Raw genomic sequence first — 25933 nt, 5'->3', positions numbered from 1 at the left:
ACCCAATTTATTGCTGGCCTGACACATCAAGCAGGTCACACCCTGATCTGATCTCTGGAATATGGATAGTGGCCTAGTCCAAATAACTAGTGTCATGGTCAGACCACTTCGCCCTAAAGGTCTGGATCAATATAACACCCTTGCACTGTATAGGTGGACAGTACTTCAATCTTGTCCAGGGAGACGGGCCAGATCCAAATTTAAAACAATCCTGAAATTCTTATGGGGTTAACATCTGTCCCCACCTTAGGGTATAGAATTTGGTCACTCTATTGAGCTGGAGAGGGTGTCCTGGGGGATGGGACTTGAGGGATTTTATTTTCTGTCATTGTTTTATTTTGATTTTATCTCTGATATAAATCACTGTAACCTGGCTGGCCTGGAAGTGGCAGGTAACAAATCTAATAATAAAAATAATAAATAAACCCAGTTCAAATTTCTAGTAGGAGGATTATCACCAACTAAAAACTATGACATGAAGAATTTCATATAACTAGAGAAAAAGTAGCATGCTTTTAAAGTATTCAGTACCACACAATTCCTTTCAATACCTGTTTTGACTAATAGTGTAAATTCATGGATTCTGCAGTGAGTACCACTGCAGTATGCCCCTACATTCTGGGCTACTATCAACAGACAGCTACACAGGAAAGAAAAATGACATGCACCCAAAAGGTAGAAATCAGAATGCATTATTTAACTATGGCAGAAAAAAATTATTGCTCTATCAATTCTTTGTAGTAATATAACCTGTAAAATGCTCAGAAGGCTGTATCACTAGAAAGTAGGCACTTACCAGATGCAATACATATTTCCTTTTTGAAGATGGGGAATAAGGAATGACTCACACAGATACAAGGCTAAGGCAGTCTTCCCTTCTTTTGCAATATTGCAGATGATTTCAACACCATCCATACAGTCAGTTTTTACTAAGTGCTGTAAAAGCAAAATGAGATAAATTAAGTAACTGGGACTAAAATATGAAGAACACCTCCCTGGAAGTAAGTCCTACTGAATAAAACAAGATTCACTTATTGGAGAAAGAAAGGAAAAGAAGTGCAAATACATTTCTCTTAAAGCCTGGATCCAAAGTCCCCCCTGTGCAAGCAGAAAAGAACATGCAGTTGCACAAGAAGGGAGAGTGCCTTTCAACTTCTCCTTGCACAATGCTTCCTTTATGTCCTAGGACATATGCTCCTCAGGAGCAACTTTTGGGGAAGGTGGTACGCAGAGATACAGCAGGAAAAGACAGCTGAGAAAAATCTGATGTATAAAGCAAAGTTCTAAGGATTTCTTAAGCCAACCCAGAATATCATTTTTTTAATTGTTATCCACAGTGAATTTTTTTATTTAATGGAATAGTATGATATAAAACACTTTTATATTAATTCTAGTGGCAAAGCCCGTTTGTAAGAACAGGCTTTGAAAGGGTCGCAACAGCCAAGGCGCCAGCGAGGCCTTTGCAGGCCTTTGGGAAGCACCCCCTCCCCCCCCCTCCCTCGGCCGCATGGCTTACCAAAGGCCTTGCAAGCACACCCGGGGCCTGTGTGAGGCCTTTGCAGGCTTTTGGGAAACACTCCCTCTCCCCCCCCCTTGGCCGGATTGCTTCCCAAAGGCCTCGAAAGCACACCTGGGGCCTGTGCAGGCCTTAGAGAAGCACTCCCTCTCCCCCAAAAAACATTTGCTGTCTTTTTTCATGAAGAGAACAGCCCCTCACTTATGATGGAGGAGCTTGAACTCAATCCATTTGCCCACTTATTGTCCTATTTTAGTGTCATATATAATTTCCTTTATAAACACAAAAGGATAAGAAGCATCACTAAGCAAAATATTTACTAAAAACTGTACCTCTTGAAATAACTGATCTTCCAGTGATGACATAGAAAGACACATGAAAAATGCTTGATGGAAATATAGGTTTTTGCTAATTTCAGGATGATTCATGCAAGATTTGATGAGAGACATTGCCTCAGGGATGCGTTCACAGGCAATAAGGTATCTGGCACGCAATTCAAAGAACAGTGGATTTTCAGAATTTAAGAATCTGTTAACTGGCAAAGAAAAAGACAGAAATAAATTAGATTACATGGATCTTACATTAAAAAATTAAATTTAATATATACATAAACATGAAGAGTAATTGTTAAACTGAATTAAGATTAAGTCATTAGGAAAAGTCTATCCACAAAGGGCTGTTTTTCTAAGAAACATATACAGATAGTAGACTCAAGCCTATGCTCTCAAAAGAAAAGCTAGTATGCCAGTTATTCACAAAATGAGGACATGCACATGAATAATTTTTGGTTATTTTCCCCTCTCAAGCTAAGCAAAATGGGAAGTCTAGATTCAATATTTACTTTAACACCTTCATGCAACTGAGCAGCCACTTGGCTGGTTCTAATGGCTTAGATCCTAACCATGTTTTTTTGTGGGTAGAAGGCACTTCTACAGGGAACAGTAGGAGAAAATTTTCATCATTTTTCTTTCCTTCAACCCTGCCACCTATACAGTTCTTGGACATCCTAACGAGGAGGTGAGCTCCCATCAGTGGTGGTCTTTAAGCAGTGGCTGGACAGATACCTATCATGGATGCTTTAGTCTGAACCTGCATTGAGCAAGGGGGTTGGCTGTTTGTCCCCTTACAACTCTATGATTCTATTTCTCCCAAGTAAGGACAAAATTGCAAAGGCTTGTGGAGCAAGACAAGTATAGTTTCGCTGTGTTTAACCATTACATTTAGACACCATGTCTATACGTAGAACAAAACAGATGACAGGACACCACCTTGGGGTTGACTGTTCTAAAATTATTCATCAATGAAGCAACCACTCATAACCAATGAATTTCAGATGTAAATTAAGATTCAAGCTGGCAGATTCAGATTGCAGCAATATCCCTAAAGTATCAAGAAAGCAACCTGCAGGCAATGAAGTGATAAAATGCATTATAACCAAGATGGCTAGCTGTTTAAAAATCAACAGCAGACCCTTCTGTGACCTTGTAAGTCAAGCTCCCGGAAATGATATGAAGTTAGGATATTAGGCTAGTAAATGAGGTACTCTTTGCATTATTCACATGAAACGATTAATACCTAACTCCTGTGAAACTGGCTTTGCTTTAAGAATAGCTTGTAATACTGGATCTTCCCAAGGTCCGCCATCTCTGATAATTCGAGTCACCAACTCCAAGTTAACATTTCCATATCTATTTAAGAGGTTCTGACATTCCTATAAAGGAAATAATATTAAACAGCTTTACAAAATAGATTGAGTTTTATTCTAGTGAATAAACACACAACGTCAAATATGCTTACATGTCTAGAAACCAGATCTGCAAAGTTATAATCCAGAGACCAATAGACAACTGGAGATTGGAGTGCCATGTCTTGGCCTTGTCAGAGTGTTCTGCAACTCTCATCTTACCTCACTAACACCTGCCATAGAGAAGGGGACCTTGTGCCCTGGTCATCACTACTCTCACTACCCTGCCACTGATATTTAGACTTCACTTTCAGCAGCACTGGAAAGTTTATTTAGTTATGGGGATGGACAGCTCCACAGCCAACATGCATGGAAGCACTCATCTTGCAGCCTGAAAAGTTTGCCATCCCTGAGGTTCAGCATGAATCATACTAGTTATATAAAGTTTACATCAAACAATCTTACTTTTAGAGCTCCATGATAAATGGGGCCTGCTTAAATTTTGCTTATAAAACTCTATAGAGCAGCACATACACTAACAGAGCACTATCTAGCCTACTAATGTTTGTCTATGCTTCTCAACAGAACACTGAAGTGAGGCTACCCACAAAGTAGGAATTTCTGCATATGTGGAATATTCTTATCTACACAGAAAAAAAATAATTACTTTTTTAAAAGGTTACAACCTAGCATTTAATTGGATGATGTTTTGACTATAAAAACAAAATAGGCTGACAATCACAGAGGTTTTTCACTGCAGCCTAGACACCATATAGCACTAAGGGCAATTAAACACTGGCTTAAAGGGCTGTAGAAAGAGTGGAAAAGGGCAACTGTGCAAGCTCCTAATCACTAAGGCATCTGAAGGGGTGAGATTAAGAGGATCATGGACAGGAAGTGCCTCAACCTATATCCCAGGTCCTGGGACACTGAAAATTCTAATCACTTCAGAGCTAAGAGTGGGATCTAAAAATCTATGAACAAAGTTCTACTTAAAAGAACAGGTGTGTTCTGCTAATCTTGTCTTCCACACTTTCTACATTCTCCTGTACCATTAAAAAAAAAAGCTGCCAACATCAGTGCCAGCTACATTTCAGAGATGCTTTAATGAGCAAAAAGGCCACAAAAAATTGCATATCCTTCCTTGCACAAGCTTTCCATTCATGAAAGGGTGCCTAACGATATAACTCTAAGAGTGCTGGGAGATGAATGCATTATTATGGGAAGGAAAGTCCTCTCCGAAAACTCTCTAAGCTGCAAATGATCAAAAATCCTTGTGGGAAAGAGAGGGTGACGAATACAGTGAGGCATACATTCACCACTGCTCACCCCCAAACACTCCTATACAGCACTGGCAAGGAGAAGAAGAAGAAGAAGAGTTGGTTCTTATATGCCGCTTTTCCCTAGCCGAAGGAGGCTCAACGCGGCTTACAGTCGCCTTCCCATTCCTCTCCCCACAACAGACACCCTGTGGGGTGGGTGAGGCTGAGAGAGCCCTGATATCACTGCCCGGTCAGAACAGTTTTATCAGTGCCGTGGCGAGCCCAAGGTCACCCAGCTGGCTGCATGTGGGGGAGCGCAGAATCGAACCTGGCATGCCAGATTAGAAGTCCACACTCCTAACAACTACACCAAACTGGCTGGAGAAGGAACAATACCTTACTACCATCTTTGTGCAGCTCAGGTTCAGGACTAGGAAGCAGTTTCCTGTTAATTTAGCCCCAATCTCAGCAAAATTGCACTATAATGCTAGACTATGGTCAGGACTAACCAACCAGGAAGATTACTCACAGGCTCACACCTCTTAAATAGTAATAATCAATGCTATTTTCTAGTCACAGTAACTGAAATTACCTGAATTGATCCCAGAATGTCTTTTAAAGGATCTTCATAGAACTCATCCTTTCCAAAGAACAGGAGCAACTCAAAAAAACTCCTAGAAATAAAAGCAACTGAGAGTCAGACACCATACAAAAATCATTGCAAAATTATTTTACAACTTATTTTCCTTCTAAAAGAACAGAATCCCAAATGGGAGGCCTGTGTACTCTGACTCCTTTGTGTAATAGCTGCATCCAAATTATAGCAGAACATTGGCATGATAGGCTTCTACTGACCTACTTGCTCAGGATGTGGGAAGCCACATTCCCACCAAATGAAACTTCCCAGCTTTAAATACAGTTCCACGGAATAATAAACTTCTAACTTTGAACTAACTTCGAACTTGGAAGTTACCAAGTATAAAAATCTCACCATATGGAGGGTTTGAATGCTTTCCTGGACACCGCTGTAACCTAAAATTTCAAGTGTACTAATAAATCCAGGAAAACCCCAAAACCATCAACCTAAGTGATGAGGTAAGGAGATATATACACATATATATGCCTCGTTCCTCCCTTATCCCAGGTCACAAGACCTTATAAAGTATTAACTCCATCTTGCCTACATACATTTTGAGTCAGTTCAGCTCCACACAATCCCCATAATGGATGCTAATGGGTAACCATCAAGACTGCAGGTCTTGAGGCAGACTACTGTCACTGAACTCTGGTTCTCAAGATGAACCACCCCAACAGCCACAGGTATATAATTGATACTATAGGGAGATGGGATAAAAAAGAATCTTTGAACAGGAAATCCCAAAGGGATGACTTCTCTTTTTTTAACTTGCAAGGAATGAGGGAAACCTCTCAAACAGTTTTACGAGCCTCCATATGGTCACAAATGATGTCAACACAACTACGTCATGGTCATAAGTATAAAAATTAATACTTTGGATATCCACTGTTCCCTAGGTAAAGTTAAGTTAAAAATTAAGCACTCTCAGTGTTATGACTTCATCTGGAAACCAAGTATGAATGAAGCTGCAGACAAGTTTTTCTCTCAATAACTCTCCCTTGAAACATTATATGTGGGGCTGTAATAACTTTGAGAAGCCACATCAAGATCTGATCAAATGCATAAAATATTTACTCAAATGCAAGACTACTTTTCTTCCCCCATGTATCCCTTAACAAAAACAGGGGGTATTTTACATTCACATTAATGTTAAGTATATTCAGTGATTTTTGTGTATATATGATTTTAAAGGATTATCAGATATTTATGATCTGAATGCAAGACTTTTGAGACTTTTTATTACTTTGACTATGGAGGACAGCCATAATCCCAGGCAGCTAGTCAAATTTCTCCTTTGCTGGCTCTCATTAGCAAGGAAGGGACTGATGCTAGTAATTCTTCCACACCAAGCACATATACTGAGATGTGAAGGCCCAGGGAGTGGACTACAAAAATTTGGAGAAAACCCATTTTTCCCCAACACTTTTCATTCCCCCCCCCCAATGAAAAATATGGACCAGTTGTACTGAAAAAATTGTAAGAAATATTTTCTCTTTTGAAATGAGTGAAATGCTTTTAAAGACAGGGAAGGCATGCTGTAGACACATATAGATCTTAAATCCAAGATGAGTTTATGCACCTACAAGGATGTCTAATTTTTCTACAGGCCTTTTATTGATTTTCAGCTGCTTCTGCTGTCCATTTGACCTGACCTGTGGTTCTTGAGCTTTTCGCCTCTCCTCAAACTACTATGACACATTTTCCCACAGAATAGGGAAAAAGCAATTTACTACCCTAACTTGCAGTAAGGAAAAAAGAACAGAGGAGAATCTGCATCGAAGCCTAAGAGAAAAACTCTTCAAGTTTCACTGAGAACTGAGCTCTCTACCAACAGTGCAAAAATTAAAGTACACCCTGTACCTTAGTACATGTATTAGCTTCCAGTTTTCTATCAAGTACTTGCTATATTTGCAGCTCTACTTGTATAAAACTAAGGCATTTGTAACTAAATTCAATTTTATATGTTAAATTATAAATTATGAATTTTATGTTAAAACACTAAAATTAGTTTAGGGTTGATATAACAGTAAGTATTGAATATGTGTCCATCTTTCCCAACAGTTCCATTTTTTTCTTAACCAAAAAGGGGAACAAATGTTTTCCCATATCCTCAAAATTTCCAGAAATTTTACATCATTATATTTCATATATATAAATGCTTTATGTATTTAAAAGTCACATGATTGTGCTTCCAGTATTTCAAAGCTGTGTTTGCTCTGGACTTTTTGATCCTTGAATCAAATTGAATACAAATTATCTTCAGTCGGCAGAAGTGGCAGATTTAGAAACACAAAAGAATTAATAATGCAGAAGTATTTCAATCTTAACACAGACACTTTCAACAGCCATCCAAAAAGGATGGAGGAGAAATGGCTTCTTCAAAGGCTTGTACTTTGCTTCCTCTGTGGATTTTACAGTACCTTGAAACTTTTTGCCCAACATCTTGCACAGGGAGAGAAGCGATTCAGGACATGTTATGTTTAACTTGGTACAAGTGGGAAATGCGAGGCTTTTCTCACACTTCCACCTGTGTGCAAGGGGCCTCCAGTGGATTCAAACCAGCATCAGTGCAAAGCTACTTACCAGAATTCAAAATATATTTCAGTAGTTTTCATTAGGACTATATTCGTTTCCCATAAATATTAATTGTGCCATTCAACCAGGTTAACAAACAAGAAAGAGCACCTAACAATACGTGTTCATCCCAACTTTATCAACATCAGCTAGATACAAATTGCTACCTATAGAACTGTTGTTCCAGATATAACTTTTTCATGCACTTGGGAAGCAATGGTCTTGTTTCTGGGTAATATATCATATAGAATGGAAACAGAGTACAAGACTCTCAACAAGTCATTTCTTTTCCATCCTGCTGAATGGTGGTCAAAAGTGTCTCTATGCTGAGATTAAATATTTTTGTTTTTAATAATTTTGGTCCTAAGGCTGCCATCTCTGCAAACTGAAAATAATCTGCATTCAGTTTGACTCCAGTGTTGCAAAGTCATCTTGTCTACAGCACATTCATATAGAAGACTGTCCTTGAACTTGAATTTCTCTAATAGTTATGAGTTACCCAGTAAATTACAGCAGAACTCTAATGGAGAGACAGAAGATTTACTTACAATGCTAGGCTACTCAACACATACTGTACATGCTCACATTCAGCTGGGAATGATACACATGCAGATGTGAAACAACAGAGTGCTGTCTGAAGCACTTGAAGCTGCGGTAATGGAACCTGCCATCTTCCAGCATAGTCTTCAACAACCTATATAAAAAAAATAAATTTAATTAATCAGACATACTTTGTAACCCCAGCAGTTCTACAGCCAAGGAAGTCTATATTGTAATTTAACTAACAAATTAGTAGTCCATTTTTACAAATAATAATAGTCACAATACAAATATGTTCTAATTATTATTTACTTCATATAGCATTTTGCATTCTTTTCCAATTTATCCTCACAGCTACCTTGTAAGGCGGAGTCGGAACAGTAGCGCCCCTTACCGGATTAAAGCTGGAAAGACATGTTCCGCTTGCGCAGTCCCAATGTGGGTCTGCACATCAAGACTGACAATGAATTTAAATAAACACAAATCTACAAATACTAGAAAAAAGATTTATTTATGTAATCTGCTCCTATCAGAGCAATTATTTACGAGGAAAGTGCCTAAATAGTACCAAGGCTTTTACTTCAAGCATAAGTGAAAAACAGTCCAAACATTTGTATACACACAGAGACACACACATGCAGTCCACTTCTCAGAGAGAAGTGAATTCATGTTAGCTGTTCTGTCTCTGCAAGTCAGTACTGTTTCCTAATTAATTATATGGGGGAGTCAACTTAAATATGTAATTTTATAGTTTTTACTTAAGTATCATGAAATTAGTTTTGAAGATAAAGGATGCAAAAAACTCTGATTTAATACTTTAATAATATATACTTTCCTTACATTTGGTTATTGAAAGTACGGGAAGCTTTAAGCAGGAGCTCACAATGTATGCACCATCTCAACTTTGGCAAGTGCAACTTCTATTTTAGCAAGAATCTCTCCTAAACCTCAAAGAAACTTTGACAACAATGAAGCATTTTCATTGACTTTTTTGAAATATTTACGTGCCTGCCTTCCCAAGTGTCACTCAAGTCACCATGAGGTCCGGGAGACATTCACCAGTGCTTGCCACAGCACTGCTAAAGCTGTTTTGACCAAGCAGTAATATCAGGGCTCTCTCAGCCTCACCTACCTCACAGGGTGTCTGCTGTGGGGAGAGGAAAGGGAAGGCAAATATAAGCGGCATTGAGACTCCTTTAGGTAGAGAAACGCAGAATATAATTACCAACTCTTCTTCATAATTTGGAAAAGTTTCCTTAAACTTTGCTGAGTGGTAGCATACAGGCCATTACACCTGATCAGGTTTCAGAGAAGGGCAGCATTCTCAAAGTCTCCACTGCTTTCTGAATGTCTCTAGGGCTCAGTGAAAGAAGCTCTTATTCCTGTGTTTGCTCCCACAGTAGCACAGATGTTCTCCAAATGCTTCTGAAGTGGAGTATGTTACAGACAGTAGCCTGCTGCTGTCCCTTATAGGGTTGCTCCAAGTACAGCTTTTGTCTGCCTATCAAAGCCTACCAAAAATTCCAGTCCCTCAGTTTTGTTATGCATTCTCCTCATTACATTAAATACATTCATCACCTTCTTTTTGTACTGAAACTATTAACTTATTTATATTTTTGCTACCCAATGTTTTCCCTGGTTTCGTTCCACTTCTCCCCACAGGCAAAAGCATCAACTTGTAGAAATGTTGATAGTTCCAGGACAGTTGCAAATTTAAATTTCAGGTGTAAATTCACTGCTGCTGTTCTCACCTTTCCTAGACCTCTCAAAGACCTCAGGCCTCAGTGCATAAGCTTCACCCTCCCAAACCCCATGTCACCTAACAGCTAGCCTTTCTGCCACTTCCTTCACTTTGACCCATTATGCACGGGGGTTTTAGCGCACATTCGGGGTGGAATGGCGGCGACTAAAATCACGGATAACGCACGGAGCCGGCTGCAAACGGCTGCAGCTTCGGTGCATGCCGCCGAAAAAGCCGCGTCAGTGAAACGCGGAAGAAAGCGCAGCTTCCGGGTGAGCGGGGCGCAACCAGAAGCGGCGCCCGGATCGGCGCGTGCATAATCGGTTACTCTGGGTTTTGCCGCCGTCGCGCCCCGCCCCGTGTATAACCGGTATGCGTCGCGTCTTCCCCCTCCGCGTTTTCCATGTGACCCGAAATCGCCGTTTCGGCGGCCGTGCATAATGGGCCCTAGAGTGCAGACTGATGCATCTTTGTAGAGCTCCTGTTCACCATCAGCAGCCTAAGGAATAGAGGGGCCTGCAGCCATTTAGTTGCAAACAGAAATACTGAAGGGGCAAGTCCGGAACAGGCAGCTATAAATCTTGTACATGTTATGACTATGTGCCTCTTAATTTGACAAGAACAGCCCCCTCGCCCGCCCCCGCCCCCAGTTTCTACTACCTCAAATACTTCAGGACAAAGTCTGGAATATGACAAGAGAAGAATGTACTGGATCATCTAAACTTACCACCTTTCTGCCCTTCAAATAAGTCCCGCTGGGCATATAAACAAGCTGTATACAGTAAAACAGACAGTCCACCAGATATTTTATGAGGGATGTGAGTGGGCTTTTCCCCTACCATCACAGGAACTAATATGCCAATCAACTAAGGTTTTCTAAAACAAGCTGATGTGGATAAAATTAGGTGCCAGTGATCCTCAGAAAAGGAAGCTGCCTCTGTTACACACAGAACTTCAGATAAGGAAAGTTTAACAGAGCAACCACTAACATATCAAAAATTTAAACAATTACAAGCTCACAAACTAGCCATACACACATCCTTATCCATTGTTCCTCTTAATATTTGTGAAATAGCCTGGGGGGTGGGTCCGTGGTGTCCAAGTTGGAATAGGGCCAATCAGCCCTGCCCCTAAAGCTCCCGCCCTCCTTCCCTGGATGCTAGCCACTTTGCTCTCAGACGCCTAAGAGAGACACATAGAGACACAGAGAGCCGTGCCAAACCGCAAACCAGCCCTGCTTCCCTGCTATGGCTCTTGCTGCGAGAGAGAGAGAGAGAGACAGAAACAAACTGCAAACAAGCCCCAAACTGCAAACCAGCCTTGATTCCCTGCTACGAACGAGCCCTCATTACCTTCTTACTAGCTTCAAAGCCTGTTCCTAAGAACGGGCCTTGAAAGGGTCTCCTCCCCTGGCCCCCGGCCAGGCAATTTAAGGTGGCTTTGGCAGCCAGATCAAGTGGGGCAGGTGAGGTCTGGTCAGCTCGTTAGCAGGCCCAGGACAGAGCTCCTTAGCAGGCAGTCAGCAGGCCAAGAGGCCCTCGTTAGCAGGCCCTCCACCACGGCCCTTTGCCCAGGGCCCCTTACCTGCTGCTGGATCCAGGCACTGATGTGCATCTTAGAGTAAAGAGGCTAGAGTCCAGGGACAGAGGGCAGAAGTTGCAGGGGCAGGGCCAATCAGGGTGCAGCCAACTGCTGGCTGCACCCTGATTGGCCCTATTCCAACTTGGACAGCCGGACACGTTCCACCCCCCAGGCTGTTTCACAAATATATAGAGGAGCCATGGATAAAGATGGCTCCTGCTGCAAGAGAGAGAGATCTGCACCTGCCGGTGTTCCTTGAGTCCTAGCGCCCATTGCATTCCTGGTTGCAATGGGCTTTCTTGCTAGTTTTAAATATTAGCAGTTCTGCTATGGATTTTTTTTAAACCCACTTCATTAAAATGATCTAGTGTCAGTCTTGTGGCCAGATCAGTGTTGGAAAATAAGTTCCATAGGCTCAGGTAATTTTACATGCAGACAGCTTTTTGCCAAGCTTTAGGAACATTTAACTGTTTACTGCAACATATAAATGTTAAAACAGACCTTTACAGTTTGTTTATAAGAAGAGTTGGCTCTTATATGTCGCTTTTCTCTGCCAGAGGAATCTCTAATCAGCTTACGATCGCCGTCCCTTTCCTCTCCCCACAACAGACACCCTGTGAGGTAGGTGAGGCTGAGAGATCCCTGATATTACTGCTCGGTCAGAACAGCTTTACCAGTGCTGTGGCAAGCCCAGGGTCACCCTGCTAGCTGCATATGAGGAAGCAGGGAATCAAACCCGGCTCGCCAGATTAGAAGTCTGCACTCCTAACCACTACACCAAGCTGGCTCTTAAATGCTTATTAACTTACATCCATAGTTCAGAAGTTATATGCATCTCCAATATGCATCTATTTTGGTTTCTGTAGATTTTTGGCAAGGGAGCAGGGACAGAAACATATCAGTTTGCAGCATTTCTGATTTCAGATGCCTGACATTATAAATAAATGCTATTTGTATGGGGAATCTCACATGATTTTAAAGAGTTACAGTTTCACTGACCATGTACAACACTATTTAATTGCTGACATGCACTCATACTAGTTCATTCCTCCCTCCCCCTCAGCAACCACTGGATTTGGAAAGTGCCAAGGTGTGAGCTTTGGAGGGAAGGGGGAGTAACAGTGGTCTGTGAGAAGAAATTAATTTCACATCTTTTGTGTGGTGACTATATAATGCACAGGTATCTCTGAATAGGACCAGTGCTCACATAAAATTAACTTCTGGGAGAAACTTTGATTTCATTTATATTAGAATGCTAAGACTTGAGATTCACATGGGGCACATTTATTTATACCCCACTTCATTTATCTTTGAAGCCTATATTTGGCTGAACAGTATTCATCTGGCTGAACTCTTAACTTAAATGGAAACCAAGATTACTATGAGTGTAAGCTCACCAAAAAAGAAAAGTCTTTTAATGCATTGACATTCAGTGCAGTCAATTTGGATATTTCTCCAATAAAAACAAGACTCTTTAAGCCTCCCGACGCGTCAGGCCGCCATCAAGGGAGCAACTGCGAGCGGCGCTCTGCGCGGCTCGCAGTTGCTTCCTTGTCAGCAGGCTGGGAATCGGCCGGGCCAATCGGCAGGCGCAAAGCGCCTGCCGATTGGCCCGGCCGATGGTCTGTCCGGAGGAAGGGGCCAATCAGGCCCCTTCCTCATCATGGACAAAGCCCTTCCCCCAAGGGCTTAACAAATTATTTAGTCCGCGGCGCCGCGGGCGTGTTAAGGATTGTATCTCTTTATATCAAAAGAGAGGAGAAAGCATAACTACACCACAGTGACTCTGAAATGACAGATGCAGATAGATACAAAGATTTACCTATATTACACCATCAGAAATTGGCAGCCAATTACATTATAAGAGAAAGGTTACAGCATTCAATTTCCAGAACTACTGAATTTTTAAAGATTTCAACCTCTTGGTATTTTTTGTTTTCAGGAAAAATGGCTAAAAATGTAAGTGCAATGGTATTGTATAAGATTTAGAGTTTAAGAACAGTAAATGCTCATTTTGTAACAAAACCAGAGAAGGCTTTGTACATCAAGTGGTATGAAATACTGGAATGTGATTCATTAGTGTTCTTGTTTACAGATGACCATCCAAATGCTCTGTCTTCTAAAATTATGTAAAAAAAACCCTGAGCACTAGACAGAAGCCAGAAATAGTTTTAAATATCCTGATACCTGTTAAAATATTACTTTCAAAATACTGGAAAACATCATGTCATGAGATGTTACTAAATGAGTGTGTTCTGTTTCAGTCTTCCATCAAAAGTAATTTCAGAACTCAGAATATGAAATCAATCGAGATCTGAAATATTTTAAACTATATTTTACAAATGGGCTTGACAGTATTAAAAAGACCCTAACCTACAAATGTAGCCTTGCCCCTACATTATCAGCTAATATTAGCAACCTATAAGACTATTTCACATCTAATTGCAAAAAATGAAACTATATAAGTTTATCATCTTCCAATTAAGTCAAAGCATCTACATTCACTACAGATCACAGGAGAGAGGCATTAATGATTATAGCCATAGACACAGTATGACTTTCTTCAGTTCTATTTCAGTTGTGCTTTCTGGTGTACTCAGATACCCTTGACCTCTTCTGGTTTAAGACATCCATTGTTAAAAAACTGCTTTTTAAAAACTTTCTGCAGAAGGCACCCCTCCAAGACTTTATGTAGCCACACACAATTTCAATGCAAACATACACTTATACAAGTGCTGCTTAACAATGAATACATAAAATTATCTGACTCTTCTTCCTAGCTCAAATTGATGAAAGCAAGGCTTTTTTTTTGTTCTGTATCTCTGTAAGTTCATTTTCAAATCCATAATACTAGCTATAAAAATGTTATAAATGTATACATGTAACTGCAAAGAACAAACTAGGCATTCTAGAATTTGTTATATTCAGAACCCGGTCTATATATTATCTTACTCTACAAAGCCAAGTGCAGAAGAATAACAACTGAGCAAAGGGAGAGTCAAAAACCATAAATAAATTAGAAAGGTAAATTAAACAGTTTTTCACCCTGATCCTACTTATGTTTACTTGTGATTGTTTTCAATACTTCCAAGCATGTGTGCACTTTGATTATAATCTTCAGCAGGTATGATTTTTTCCTAACCAATGCACAACACTGTCCAATATAACTATTTAAGTGAAGAAAGGATGACATTTGACAGTGTGCTTTAATCCAGGACATCATCAATGGCAAGGAAACAATTCATTAAGAAGCTAACATGGTGGTTATTATCTTGTTAAATCATTTCACTTTGGTGAAACACACAGTCTCTTACGGGCATTGCCAGTTTAAAAAAAATGGTGGGGGCACTTTGGAAACCCAATAAACTAAAATTCAGTCACACCCAGTTGTGAAATTCATCTCCTTCAATTAGCTGAACATTTTTCCAAAGGAAAAGTATACTGTCATGAACAAATTTTATCAGACCACAAAAAAACTCTACGTTTTTTGCATTGTAACATTTGCAAGTTGAAATATTATGGCAAGGCATTAAGTTCTTTGAATCTCTGGGGGAAAACCTCCAGGTACAAGTTAAATGTTTGCAAATGTTTCAAAATGTTATCACAATTTTTTCACACTTGGATATTTCTATTACTATATACTGAAAAGATTTACACCAACAATGTGAACACCATAATAAACCTATATATGATCCTATTATTAACGTAACACCAAAGCCTCCTACAAACTACAAGATTACAGGTGTTCTAAATCAGAAATGAAACAAAATAACAAAATGAATTGTCAGTACAAAAGCAAGGTCTTACTCTGGTGTTCTTTGCACAAAAAAGCATTGGAATATGAAAAAGGATAAAACAAGGTAATTATACCGCCCCCCAAATTGAAAAACGCTAAGCTTTAAGATTAACATTAAGCTTATGCTAATAGTCAAATTAAAATGAATTACAACAAAGCAAGCTTTGTAACAATAACTATTTAGAACCTTTAGTATGTCTAAAATACATTGCATACTATATTTCAGTGATCTAAGGCAGATCAGCACGGCTATTTCAACCATTCTTGCTTAGGCACTAAGGCGCGTGCACAAACAAAAAAACACCCAGGACTTTACTCCGAATTTCAGTTTAGCAAAGCTTAGTAAGTCACAGATATCAAACTTAAGTAAGCACAACTGCTTAGACTTCAAAGCGTGGACACAGCACACCGAAATACCAAATATTACTTCGCTCCCCTAACTTATGCTAAACAGATTTATCAGATGTGCCTCATTCCCCCAAAACACACCGTGGCTGCAGGCCTGAACACCCTTACTTAGAAGTCAGTGTCACTAAACAAAGTGGGACTTCCTTCTGAATAGTCATGGCTATGCTTGGTCTGGAAGCATCGCATACCCGCCGCTGCCAGCCTCCTTCAGCAAAGGGCAGCACCAAGAAGGCACCGCTTGTCATCAGAACCAGGCCCGCCAGTCCGGCTTCCTCCCCTCCGAGGCAGCAGCACCATCAAACTCCCCCTGTCAGCTCCTCCCAAGAGGCCGAGCCCCCGCCTTGGGCTTGGCCAGCGCCACTTTCTTGCCCCGGACTTCTCTCTCCCCCCCCCCTTTCTTCCTCCTCCGGGGCACGTCCAGAGGCCCCCGCCGCCTTCCTCGGACAACCCAGAGGAGGTTCCCCCGGGAGGCCTGGCCTGCCTCCAAGCCCAACTCCCTTCCCCACCGAGGGGCAGGTGGGGACGCCTTCGCTCCCCAGCAGGAGGAAGAGCCCCCGTCGAGGGCTGAGGACGGCCCCGGGGACGAGCCCGAGGAGGGGCGCTGGAGCAGGAGCGGCGCAGCCACAGGAGGCAGGGCCCTTCCTAGGCGAGTTTTACCTGAATCCTCTGCCCCACCCCAGGCAGGCGGAATAAAGGAGCCACGCAGCCAAGCGAGAGCTGCAGTGACACTTGAGGGGACCCCTGCCTCCCCCCCTCCCCCGGCTCCTCGCTCTGCCTGCCTCACCCGCCCCTTCCTTCCTTCCTTCGCGACGCCCCCTCCCCTGGCTCGCCGGCGGCTTCTTCGCCCCCCAGCCCAGCCGAGCCGCCAGGTGTCAAGCGGGAGGGGGCGGGGCCAGGCGCTCACCTGGCAGAAGCGGTAGCAGTAATACTGGCTGCTCAGCGCGGGGGACAGGCCGGGGGGGAGGCGCGGCCCGCCAATGGCCTCGAGCTCCTCGCCGAGCCTCTCCGACTCCTGATCGCTCTCGTCTTCCGCCATGCTGCTCCGGCCGCCCTGCGCGTACCGAGCTCCAGCTCACTCCCCCCCGCCCGACTCACCGGATAGCCCGCCTCCACAGCCCAGTCTCTCAGTTCCGGCACCACCCCCCACGGAACGTCGTCACTGGCAGGCCGGCTTGTCAATCAGCTGGCGGACGCGCACCCCTCGCCTCGCGTCCCCTGCCTCTCACCAGCTCCGGCCCCTGATTGGAATCAGCGTATTTCTATTCGCCGCTAAACTTTCGGCCCCACTTTCTGCTTGGCTGGAGGTCCCATCAGTCAACGTGTCCAAGCCCCTCCTCCGCCCTTCACGATTGGGCCCGTATTTCATCCCTCAAAGTAAACATCTCCGCCTCCTTCTTGTGGGAGGCTTCCGACATGCGGAGCGCTTCCTCGCCTGCTCCTCCCTGAGTGGTGGGGAGCGCTGTCACTCTACACGTGGGAAGCTATCGAGAACGGCGTCCGCTCCCCGCTCCTGTTACTGGGCTCCTAGCTCTTATCCGCCTCTTGATTGGCGGTGGTGTTGCTAAGAGGGCTGAGTCCCGCTGGGCTCGCCCAGCCTGAGTGGCGGGCGGGCGGAGGGAAACAAGCCCCTCCCTTCTGTGTGTCTGGCTGACAGGCGGCTCCGCCGAGTCTGCCCCGCGCCGCCGCGGAGGCTGGAGGGGGAGCGCCGAGCAGACGGGAGTGCGGCCCTGGCCTTTGTGGGGACGGAGCGCTGCGCTGTCAGGAGCTGTAAGATGAGGGGAGCGGGGACAGAGCGCGCCCGGAGCCCCTAGACACAGAGCCGCCCTCTTTGCCCATCTTTGGGTGGGGAGGAGGTAGAAGAATGGGATCGTCTCGGTAGAAGGGGGCGGGACGGGGCGGGAGATTGGTCGGTGGGGGGTGAGGGATGGTTGGGGGGGGGAGAGATGTGGGAAACTCTGGTGAGGGAGGAAGGGCGCTCGGGAGGAACATGAGATTGACGGAAGGCCTTCCATGGGAGGTGGGGGTAGGTTGTAATAGGATAATTACTAATACGAAGGCACAAAATACAGATTTATGATGTTGTGAATGCAAATTGTATTAAAAGGAGTGGTATATATCCTAGCAACAGGAATGATAATCTTTATACTTTAAAATTATTATTAGGGAGAAGGGAGGTGAAATGAAACATTATTAGTACAAGTAAGATGTGAAACATTTCTTAGTTCTGAAATACCTTTTGTAGGCTTATGGTGATGCCCTTGAAGAGTACAGTGTCTTGACCAAGGCTACCATAATTAACATTATCATGTTTGCTAAAAACATAGTATATAGGGCATCATCTGCCCACTGTGTGGTTTAAAAGTGTAAGCTGCCTGTAATGGTAAATACAAATTGGACAATGTGTGACTTGTATGATAATTGGTTTTTTAGGACATTTCTTCCCTCCTTCTATCCTTTCACTGTTTTTCACCAATAAAAGCAAAGGAAGAGAGTGGATTATTCATAGCCAAACATCCCTAATCTATCAACAAGTCACAACTCACATCTTGGCTTTGAAAGAATAAATCCTAGCTCCTTTCCCCTATGACACAAAAATGTACATCCAAGCTGTGAACCCTATAGATGTTTAGTTGTATCTGGTGTTCCTGTGTACAGACTGCATATTATCTATTATAATCATCTCTCTGCTTTAAAAATGTAGGTGTAAAGCATAACAGTCTGTGGATTTTTGCAGAAAGACCCCTCAAATACACCAGCTCCAGCATTAATGGAATCCCCATAGTGTAAACTGAGTCCTTACAGATTTTAAGACAGATTTATATAGGTCCATTAATGGCTAGCTATGTCAGTGAGTAAAAGAAACAACTGTATACAGAGGCAGCAGACCTCTTCAAGGGTGGCCAAACTGTGGCTCTCCATATGTCCATGGACTACAGTTGCCATCAGCCCCTGGCAGCATGGTGCTGGCAGGGGCTTATGATAATTGTAGTTGATGGACATATGAAGAGCCACAGTTTGGCTACCCCTGCTACTAGTGATAGAAAGCAGCATCAGGGGAAAGCTTGTATGTGACTTCCATGTCTTGTTTGTTGGCCCTCCAAAGCATCTGCTTAGTTGCTATGTGAAACAGTATGTTAAACTATATCAGAGACTCGCAACCAGGGGTCTGTGGGCCCTGGGGGTCCAAGGTAGCTCTGGAGGCGATCCACTTTCTACTCTAGCCTTAATTAACTCAGCCACAAGCTACTAGTCACTTCCATCACTTCTGTTGCTTCCCCTCCCAAGCATGAGTGAGTTCTGTTGTGGCTTCTGTGCCTCGGAGGGGGTGGAGCCTGCATACCTACTCCTCCTTAAACCGTCTCCTGTCTATTCCCTACCACCAGTGCTCCTTGAGCCTGCCTGTTAATGAAGGTTGTGATGTCACCTCCAGTTATATGTCATTTTTGTAGTGGACTGCATGGCAGGGGGGTATAGCCAGCTGACATCACTTCCAGGGTGCTCAAAGCTCAAAATTATTTTAGGGGTTTCTCCATGATCAAAAGGTTGAAAAAGGCAGAACAAGATGGGTCACTGGTGTGATCCGGCAGGGCTGGCCATATCCATTGCATGGGGACAGCTCAGCTCCACAAACAGCACCATAAATGTTGAGCCTATGTTTGTGGTGCCACTGGCATAAAGGTTTAGACTACAGACACAGTGCTGCCACAGAACATGCAAGGAAGCATGATTTTCAGGCAAGCAGAACTGCTCCATTAATTCTTTGAGACTGAATCATTAAAAGGTGTGTGTGTATGTGGGGGGGGGGGGCAGCTCAGTGAGGACAGGTATCCAGGATGATAATGGCCAGTATTGCCTTACTATTTTTACCTCAGTCCTTGTGATTTCTGACTTGCCATTCTCTCTTTTCATCTATCCATGTCTGCTTGAGCCATTACTTTAAAATGTCATACCTACAAAATCACTCTCTACATGTTAATCCTGACACAGTTTACAGTACAATGCACAATAATGTTGCTTATTTCACTTCTTTCCTTGTGCCTTTTTTAGTGAACTTTAAGCTAATTATCCCCCATAAACACACAGTTGGAAGCAGTTAAATAAGCTGCTTCTATAACCATTCCAGTGGACTGTATTGAAAGGTAACTAATTTGTATAACCATCTTGAGGAGCAGGCAGAGGCAATAGATGATGTGGTATGGTCTGCAGCTTGTTCCCACACCATTTCTTACTAAGAGAGAACTCCTGTAAAGCTGGGAGGTTTCCTCTGTTTGCAGCACGTAGGCCAGATCCTGGGTCAGTTTCTTGCTTCATGGGATTGAAAAGGAAATTGGCCAGCGAATTTGTCTCAAACTGAGCCCAGTTTATATATTATTTGCAGTGGTACTTGTGTGGTGGAGCAGTAAAACTCCTACATCTCCCTACCTTACATATCTGTAATGGCACAGGGGAACATGAAGGGAAATCATGTGAATTGAAAACAGCAAGACTAATTTTTTTTTTTATAACTCCCTTGTTTCATATGTGAGATGTCTCTCACAGTTATTAGTTAATTTGTTTGTTTATTCTTTAGACTTTAATGCTGCCACTCCCGGGGTCACCGGCTTGTGCGGCTTTCAACATTCAAACGTACAATAGAGTTAAACTATGTTAATTAAAACCATCCATAAAATAATACAGGATATAACATAATACAGAATATAAACAACAGTATAAGCAAGTTAAACTAAGCTGCAATCTTCCAGCCAATCTTCCAAATTTCAGGGGTTTAGGGAGCACCTTCTGGATGTGGGTTTTCAAAGTTGTTCTAGTGAGAACCCATACAGCTGCATTTTGTACCAGTTGCAGTTTATGGGTCAGGGACAAAGGTAGTTCTGTGTAGAGTGAGTTACAGAAGTCTAATCTGGAGATGACCGTCACATTGGTCACTGTGCCTAAGGGCTTCAGAGTCAGATAGAGTGCTAGTAGCCTTGCCAGGCAAAGGTGGAAAAATGCCAACTAAGCTACTCTGGTGATTTGAGCCTCCATGGAAAGTGATCATACCCAGGTTCCTGGCAGACAGTGCATCCTGAAGCTGCATGCCATCCAGTCTGAGCAGGTGCACTACCTGATCTGAACCTTTCCTTACCCAACCATAGGACTTCTGTCTTGGAAGGGTTGGGTTTCTGTAAACAGACTGGCAATGAAGCAGCATTCTCCCCCCCCCCCCCCCGATGATTCAGAAATGTATAAAATTAAATATTTTCTTGTTAGATGTGTGGGTGCCAAAATTGGGGGATTACTCTACTGGGGGTGCTTATACTACCTATTGAAATTCTATATTGCATTTATTGTACTTTTTAGGAAGATGGATTTTAATGGAAATTATTAGGATTTTATGTTTCCATTTTATAAAATTTGGACTGTATGTTTTTATTTGCTGCAAGCCCCGCTGAGCCTCCAAGGGAAGTTGGGCTAAAAATGCAATAAGTAAAAAAAACAACATAAGAGTTGGAAGGACCCATACAGTCCAACCCCCTGTTTATTGCAGGATCAGCCTAAAATACCTGTGGATTGGAGAAAACATTAAGATGTTGAGTTCAAGTTAACTTTATTAAAATCCATACAAATAGTATTTGTATATCCTGCTGTAATTTCAGCACCAAGAGGTCATAATTAGTATCCTATAGAACTCAATTAGGAAGTATTTATTTGCCTTGAAAAGTAACTTACTGGCTGTGAGAAAAGTTCTAGGAATGGGATTATACAGGAAAGAGTACAAGTGTTCTATATGACTGAACAAATCTGGATTTAAAGTCTAAGATCGACTGGTTCCATTTCAAGTGTGACTCAAAGTCAAAAGATCTTGGTTTGTTGAAGAAATATTACACTAGTTTGAGTGTTCAAAAATGCAATATTTGAGTCTTCCACACTGCTGGTGTACTTCAAGTTCTTAACAATAATTCTCTGAAAATTAAGTTAACTATCGGGAACCAAACCAGCATTGGTTGCGTTTCTATATTCCACAATCACTTTATTTTTATAGCCTCTGTTGGCTCTGGGTGGATAACAACAGGAATTCATACAATTAATATTACATAAGCTAGAGACATTGCACTCTAATGTAGCTACTATGTTGACATCTTGCAATTTTCGTTTGTTATTTAAATGTTAGATTTCAGCAACTATTTTTGCCACACAGGCTATGTATGAGCTGCTGTCTGACCCATTATATAGCAAACACAATCACTAGGAGTGCGCATTTGGCCAATCTATACTGGAAAAATACCCAGAAAACACATTACTGGTATCTCGGGGTATTAATTCAGATGGATTTTCCCCCCTGTTTTTCTGGCTATCCAAAATAACCAGCCCCAAAACTCCCAAAAATATTTGAGATTTTTCAGGACTGCTGGATAGTTGTATATAGAGTGCATTTACATCACTTTTAAATGCCTTCAGAGTGAATTCTCCACCATTATTATAATCATTAGATTATAGACCACCCCGCTCCACAAGTGGGATCAGGACGATTTATAACCTAAATTAAAGTGTTTATGGATTGTAAAAATATCCTAAAATTAAAATTACCAATCCCGCCCCCCCCCCATCACTTCACTTCATGGAAAAGGCAATTGGGACTGCGAGCCCTTCAAATGTCTTCTGAATTCATTCTTGTGCAATCACCATGGCTTGCAAAAAGTATTGCAATTTTAAAGAGACTTCATTCCTTTAATGCTTAAATGAATTCCCTCCATTGAGGTGGGTGCATCTTCTTTGAGGATTCATAGAATGGGATTCCCTGGTCCAATCCTTTTGAACTTGGGTGTGTGTGTTTTTAAAGGAGAGGTCCCAGCATTACTTTAAAAAAACAGCCCCACCCCAGAACCCCAGATACCCCTGGGTCAATTCTCCATTGTAGTCTATAGGGACCTTTGAATATAAAGGTCCCAATAGCTTATAGTGGAGCTAAAAAATTGGGATTCCCAGATATTGCCGAATCTGAATACCATACTCATACTGGAATTTTGGGATACCAGGAAATATCAGTTTGGCGGGATTCAATAGACCTGAACATGGAAAATATATATTTGTTTGTTTGTTTGTTTTGCACACCCTAATCTAGACAGGATATTTAAAATTACCTTATCTTCACTTAGTAACGATGTTATGTAATCTTGTATGGAATATAACGTTTTGCTTGCACAATCATATTTTGTTATGTATTGTAGTTAGAGTCAATATTGTCAGCACTTAGCATTTTATTATTTATCTATACTTAGTGATGTACAAGGTATACCCAGTACCACAGAATTGGGGCCTAAACAGATTGTTGAAGTACATGTGTGAGGAATGCCCTTTTAATGCATCTCTTCTACTTGTTTTCCAAAATTAGTTTAGAGGAGACAGCAATGGAACGATTCGATGTCAAACCACCTCCTTCCCGCAGCCGTTCCAAGACCGCTTTGTACGTGACTCCTCAGGATCGTGTAACCGAGTTTGGCAGTGAACTGTACGAAGATGGAGGGAAACTGTATTGCACATTCTGCAACGTGGTGCTGAATCATGTTCGCAAGTCTGCAATCAATGACCATCTCAAATCCAAGACTCATACCAAGCGCAAAGGGGAATTTGAAGAGCAAAGTGTAAGAAAGAAGCCACGGACTCTGACTGCCTCTCTGCAGTGCAACAGCACAGCCCAGATAGAAAAACCCGGTGTCATCCAGGACTTTGTAAAAATGTTTCTGGAAGCTAGCATTCCTCTTGAGAAGGCTGACCATCCTGCTGTACGGGCATTCTTGTCTCGCCATGTGAAGAATGGGAACTCCATACCGAAGTCAGACCAGCTAAGGAAAGCCTTCTTGCCTGATGGCTATACAAATCAACTTCTCAAATCTGATGACCACTGAAGGGAAAGGCTACTTGGTTGTGGATGTGAAGTATTAAAGTTTCATAGCAGTGGTGTGGCTTATTTTTATATTCATGCACATGCAATGTTATGTCATGGGTTTTGTATAGTAGAAATGACAATCTGTTACAGAATGAAATGATGTAAAACAAAAACAAAAATCCCAGTTTGTTTGGATTTATAACGCTGTTGAAATTCATGAACTTTGGAATGTTAGTAAGGTGCCATATTGCTCCGTCACAACGCAGAGTGTCAATGCAGTGGGTTTAGAAAGATGTAATTCTGAATTGCTGGTCCCGTCTCATGCTGTGTGGCAACTGAAAAGGAACACACTAGGCATGGTTATAAAGCTGTCTAATTTTTTTACTCTAATCCCAAATATGTATGTGTATATATGTCTATTTATTAGGCCCATAATTCTCAGTATAAACATAACTCCATTTTGATTATAGTTAGGTATCCTACATTAATCCAGCCACTTTGTTATCCAGTGAAGACTCCAGTTCCATTAGGGCAAACAGTTAGCCAAAATTAATCTTTAGCTGACTATGTTCGATTCACTTTATGTGCAGGAAAAAGAATTAATCAATATGCAAACACTTGCATGGCTAACGAAAGGTACAGGAAAGGGAATGCAAACTAAAATTTGCACCATTGGGAAGGGCATGTATCTGGAAACAAGTTTCAGTGAGCATTCAATTTATATCCACAGTTCCTAAAAGCAATTGTTTGTGGAGTGTCTGTGAATATGAGATAATGGAGCTGAAAAGTGGGAAACCACAGTAACTGAGGAACAAGTTCATAGAACTTGCCAACATAGTTATGCAGTCAATTGTCTGTAGATGGCAGTGTTTTGCAAATAATTCTACAGAGCTTTTTAGTGTAAGCCTGAATATGCATCCCCAGAAATACTATTGAGGTCAATGGAATTTACTCCCCAGTAAATACATTTAGGATTGCAGCCACCTCTAACACCTATTTTTCTGGCTCACCAAGTCTGACTCATAATTGTCTCAGATAACATTGTATGTGTTTTAGGTATCTGCATACCTAATTACCGGAAATATGTTTTAGTTTGTAATATTCTTTTTCAGCATATTTTTTTCCTCTAGCTTAAACTATTTTCTAGAGAGAAAAGCAGTTTTGCTTATGGCTCTGAAAGCTATAAATTCCGAAGACAAGGCAGAATATAAATCCCAGAATAAATGTTGTGGACATTTATCAGTATAAACATAATGGGTATGATCCAGCTGTAGTTGGACGTCTGTAGGGTTTCCATTATTTTAATTAGGAAACTTAATGCACGGGTGCAATCATGGGGCTTTTAAAAGTGCTTAGCTTTGACTGAATTGTGTTCAAGTTTTTTATTTTTTTAATGCAGAAGATTCATTGGAATTACAAGGAAAGAATAGGGAGTTGGTCTTTGTTGCTCTTGAGTAAAAAAACGTTCAGTAGATAATGGTGTTTTCTCCTTTTCCTATTTTTTCTCTCTTTTTAGGGACTAAGACTGGTACTTTGTAGTGTAACATCTGGAGCCTATTTGTTATAGATTTCCTTTGTTTGTAAAACACTTTTTCATGTTTTTGGTGATACATTTATAAAAAAAATGAATGAACAGTATTTGTTTCAGACTTCTGGAGATTATTGAAAGAGTTTGTGACTTCCTAGAGTCAACCCTTTCCTTTTGTTTCTTCTTCTCTGTTTTTCCATTGCAGTTCTTGCCCAAACTATACCACTTTTGCAGAAAACCCCCAGACTTTGTTAATAGTTTCTCATAAACATCTTGAATAAAAATATGGGGTTCTCCCCCCCCCCCACCGCTTCAGGCACAGGATCATAGACTGTGTAATAATTCCTATAAGAAAGTAATCTACCCCCACAGAGTAATCTTTGGTTCAGGCAGAAGACTTGCTGTGTGTGGGTACACTGAAAATGTGTTATACAATGCTAGTGGAATAACAATGTGGTCCTCTTTGAGTGATATGCTGGCCTTGTATGTGAACATGTCAACATAAAGTTTTAAGATTAGATGGGATCCTATCGAGAAAGTGCATTATAATTAGAAATGCCCTGCTTTCATGAATAGTATATACTTGTTTTAGTTTTTCAGCTGTTTTATTTTGGAAAAAAATATGGTTCAAGCTAGTTTTTCCTCTACCTTGGTAGATTTAGAAATGGATAAGATAGTGAAATGTTTCGTAGTCATTTTTTTGTTTTGGCTAATTTTCCATCTCCTGTGTATTACCTTGAATATAATACAGTGCCATCACACCTGTACTTTGTTTTCCGTTTTCTATATGATGTCTGAT

The 25933-nt window shown here is 41.7% G+C and overlaps 2 protein-coding genes across 5 annotated transcripts in view; one reads left to right on the top strand and one right to left on the bottom strand.

The window, feature by feature from the left end:
* ZNF654 (zinc finger protein 654) overlaps positions 1 to 16860 on the bottom strand; it is a 38760-nt gene extending 21900 nt beyond the window's left edge. The window contains exons 1-6 of one of the 2 annotated variants that reach the window (XM_077342195.1): positions 16644 to 16860; positions 8222 to 8367; positions 5055 to 5136; positions 3092 to 3227; positions 1849 to 2051; positions 797 to 936 (exon numbers count right to left, since the gene is read on the bottom strand). In XM_077342195.1, coding sequence (XP_077198310.1) covers positions 797 to 936; positions 1849 to 2051; positions 3092 to 3227; positions 5055 to 5136; positions 8222 to 8367; positions 16644 to 16775 — 839 coding nt within the window. In that variant the 5' untranslated portion in view covers positions 16776 to 16860. Of the gene's footprint in view, positions 1 to 796; positions 937 to 1848; positions 2052 to 3091; positions 3228 to 5054; positions 5137 to 8221; positions 8368 to 16523; positions 16544 to 16643 lie in introns of those variants that run through there. The other variant, XM_077342196.1, reaches the window with a different exon arrangement.
* Positions 16861 to 17318: 458 nt separating this feature from the next.
* CGGBP1 (CGG triplet repeat binding protein 1) lies at positions 17319 to 25244 on the top strand. Of its 3 annotated transcripts, none has more exons than XM_077342198.1 (2): positions 17319 to 17592; positions 23112 to 25244. In XM_077342198.1, the coding sequence occupies exon 2, from the start codon at positions 23128 to 23130 to the stop codon at positions 23623 to 23625; it is 498 nt and encodes a 165-aa protein (XP_077198313.1). In that variant the 5' UTR covers positions 17319 to 17592; positions 23112 to 23127; the 3' UTR covers positions 23626 to 25244. The 3 variants fall into 3 exon arrangements, with proteins under 3 accessions (XP_077198313.1, XP_077198312.1, XP_077198314.1); XM_077342197.1 differs by having other exon boundaries at positions 17324 to 17506; XM_077342199.1 differs by lacking the exon at positions 17319 to 17592 and adding an exon at positions 17745 to 17762.
* The last annotated feature ends 689 nt before the right edge of the window (positions 25245 to 25933 follow it).

The sequence above is a fragment of the Paroedura picta genome, chromosome 6, assembly GCF_049243985.1.
Source record: "Paroedura picta isolate Pp20150507F chromosome 6, Ppicta_v3.0, whole genome shotgun sequence".
NCBI classification, from domain to species: domain Eukaryota; kingdom Metazoa; phylum Chordata; class Lepidosauria; order Squamata; family Gekkonidae; genus Paroedura; species Paroedura picta.
Note: the sequence above shows the minus strand (reverse complement) of the source record. Positions and strands in the feature narration are given on the sequence as shown.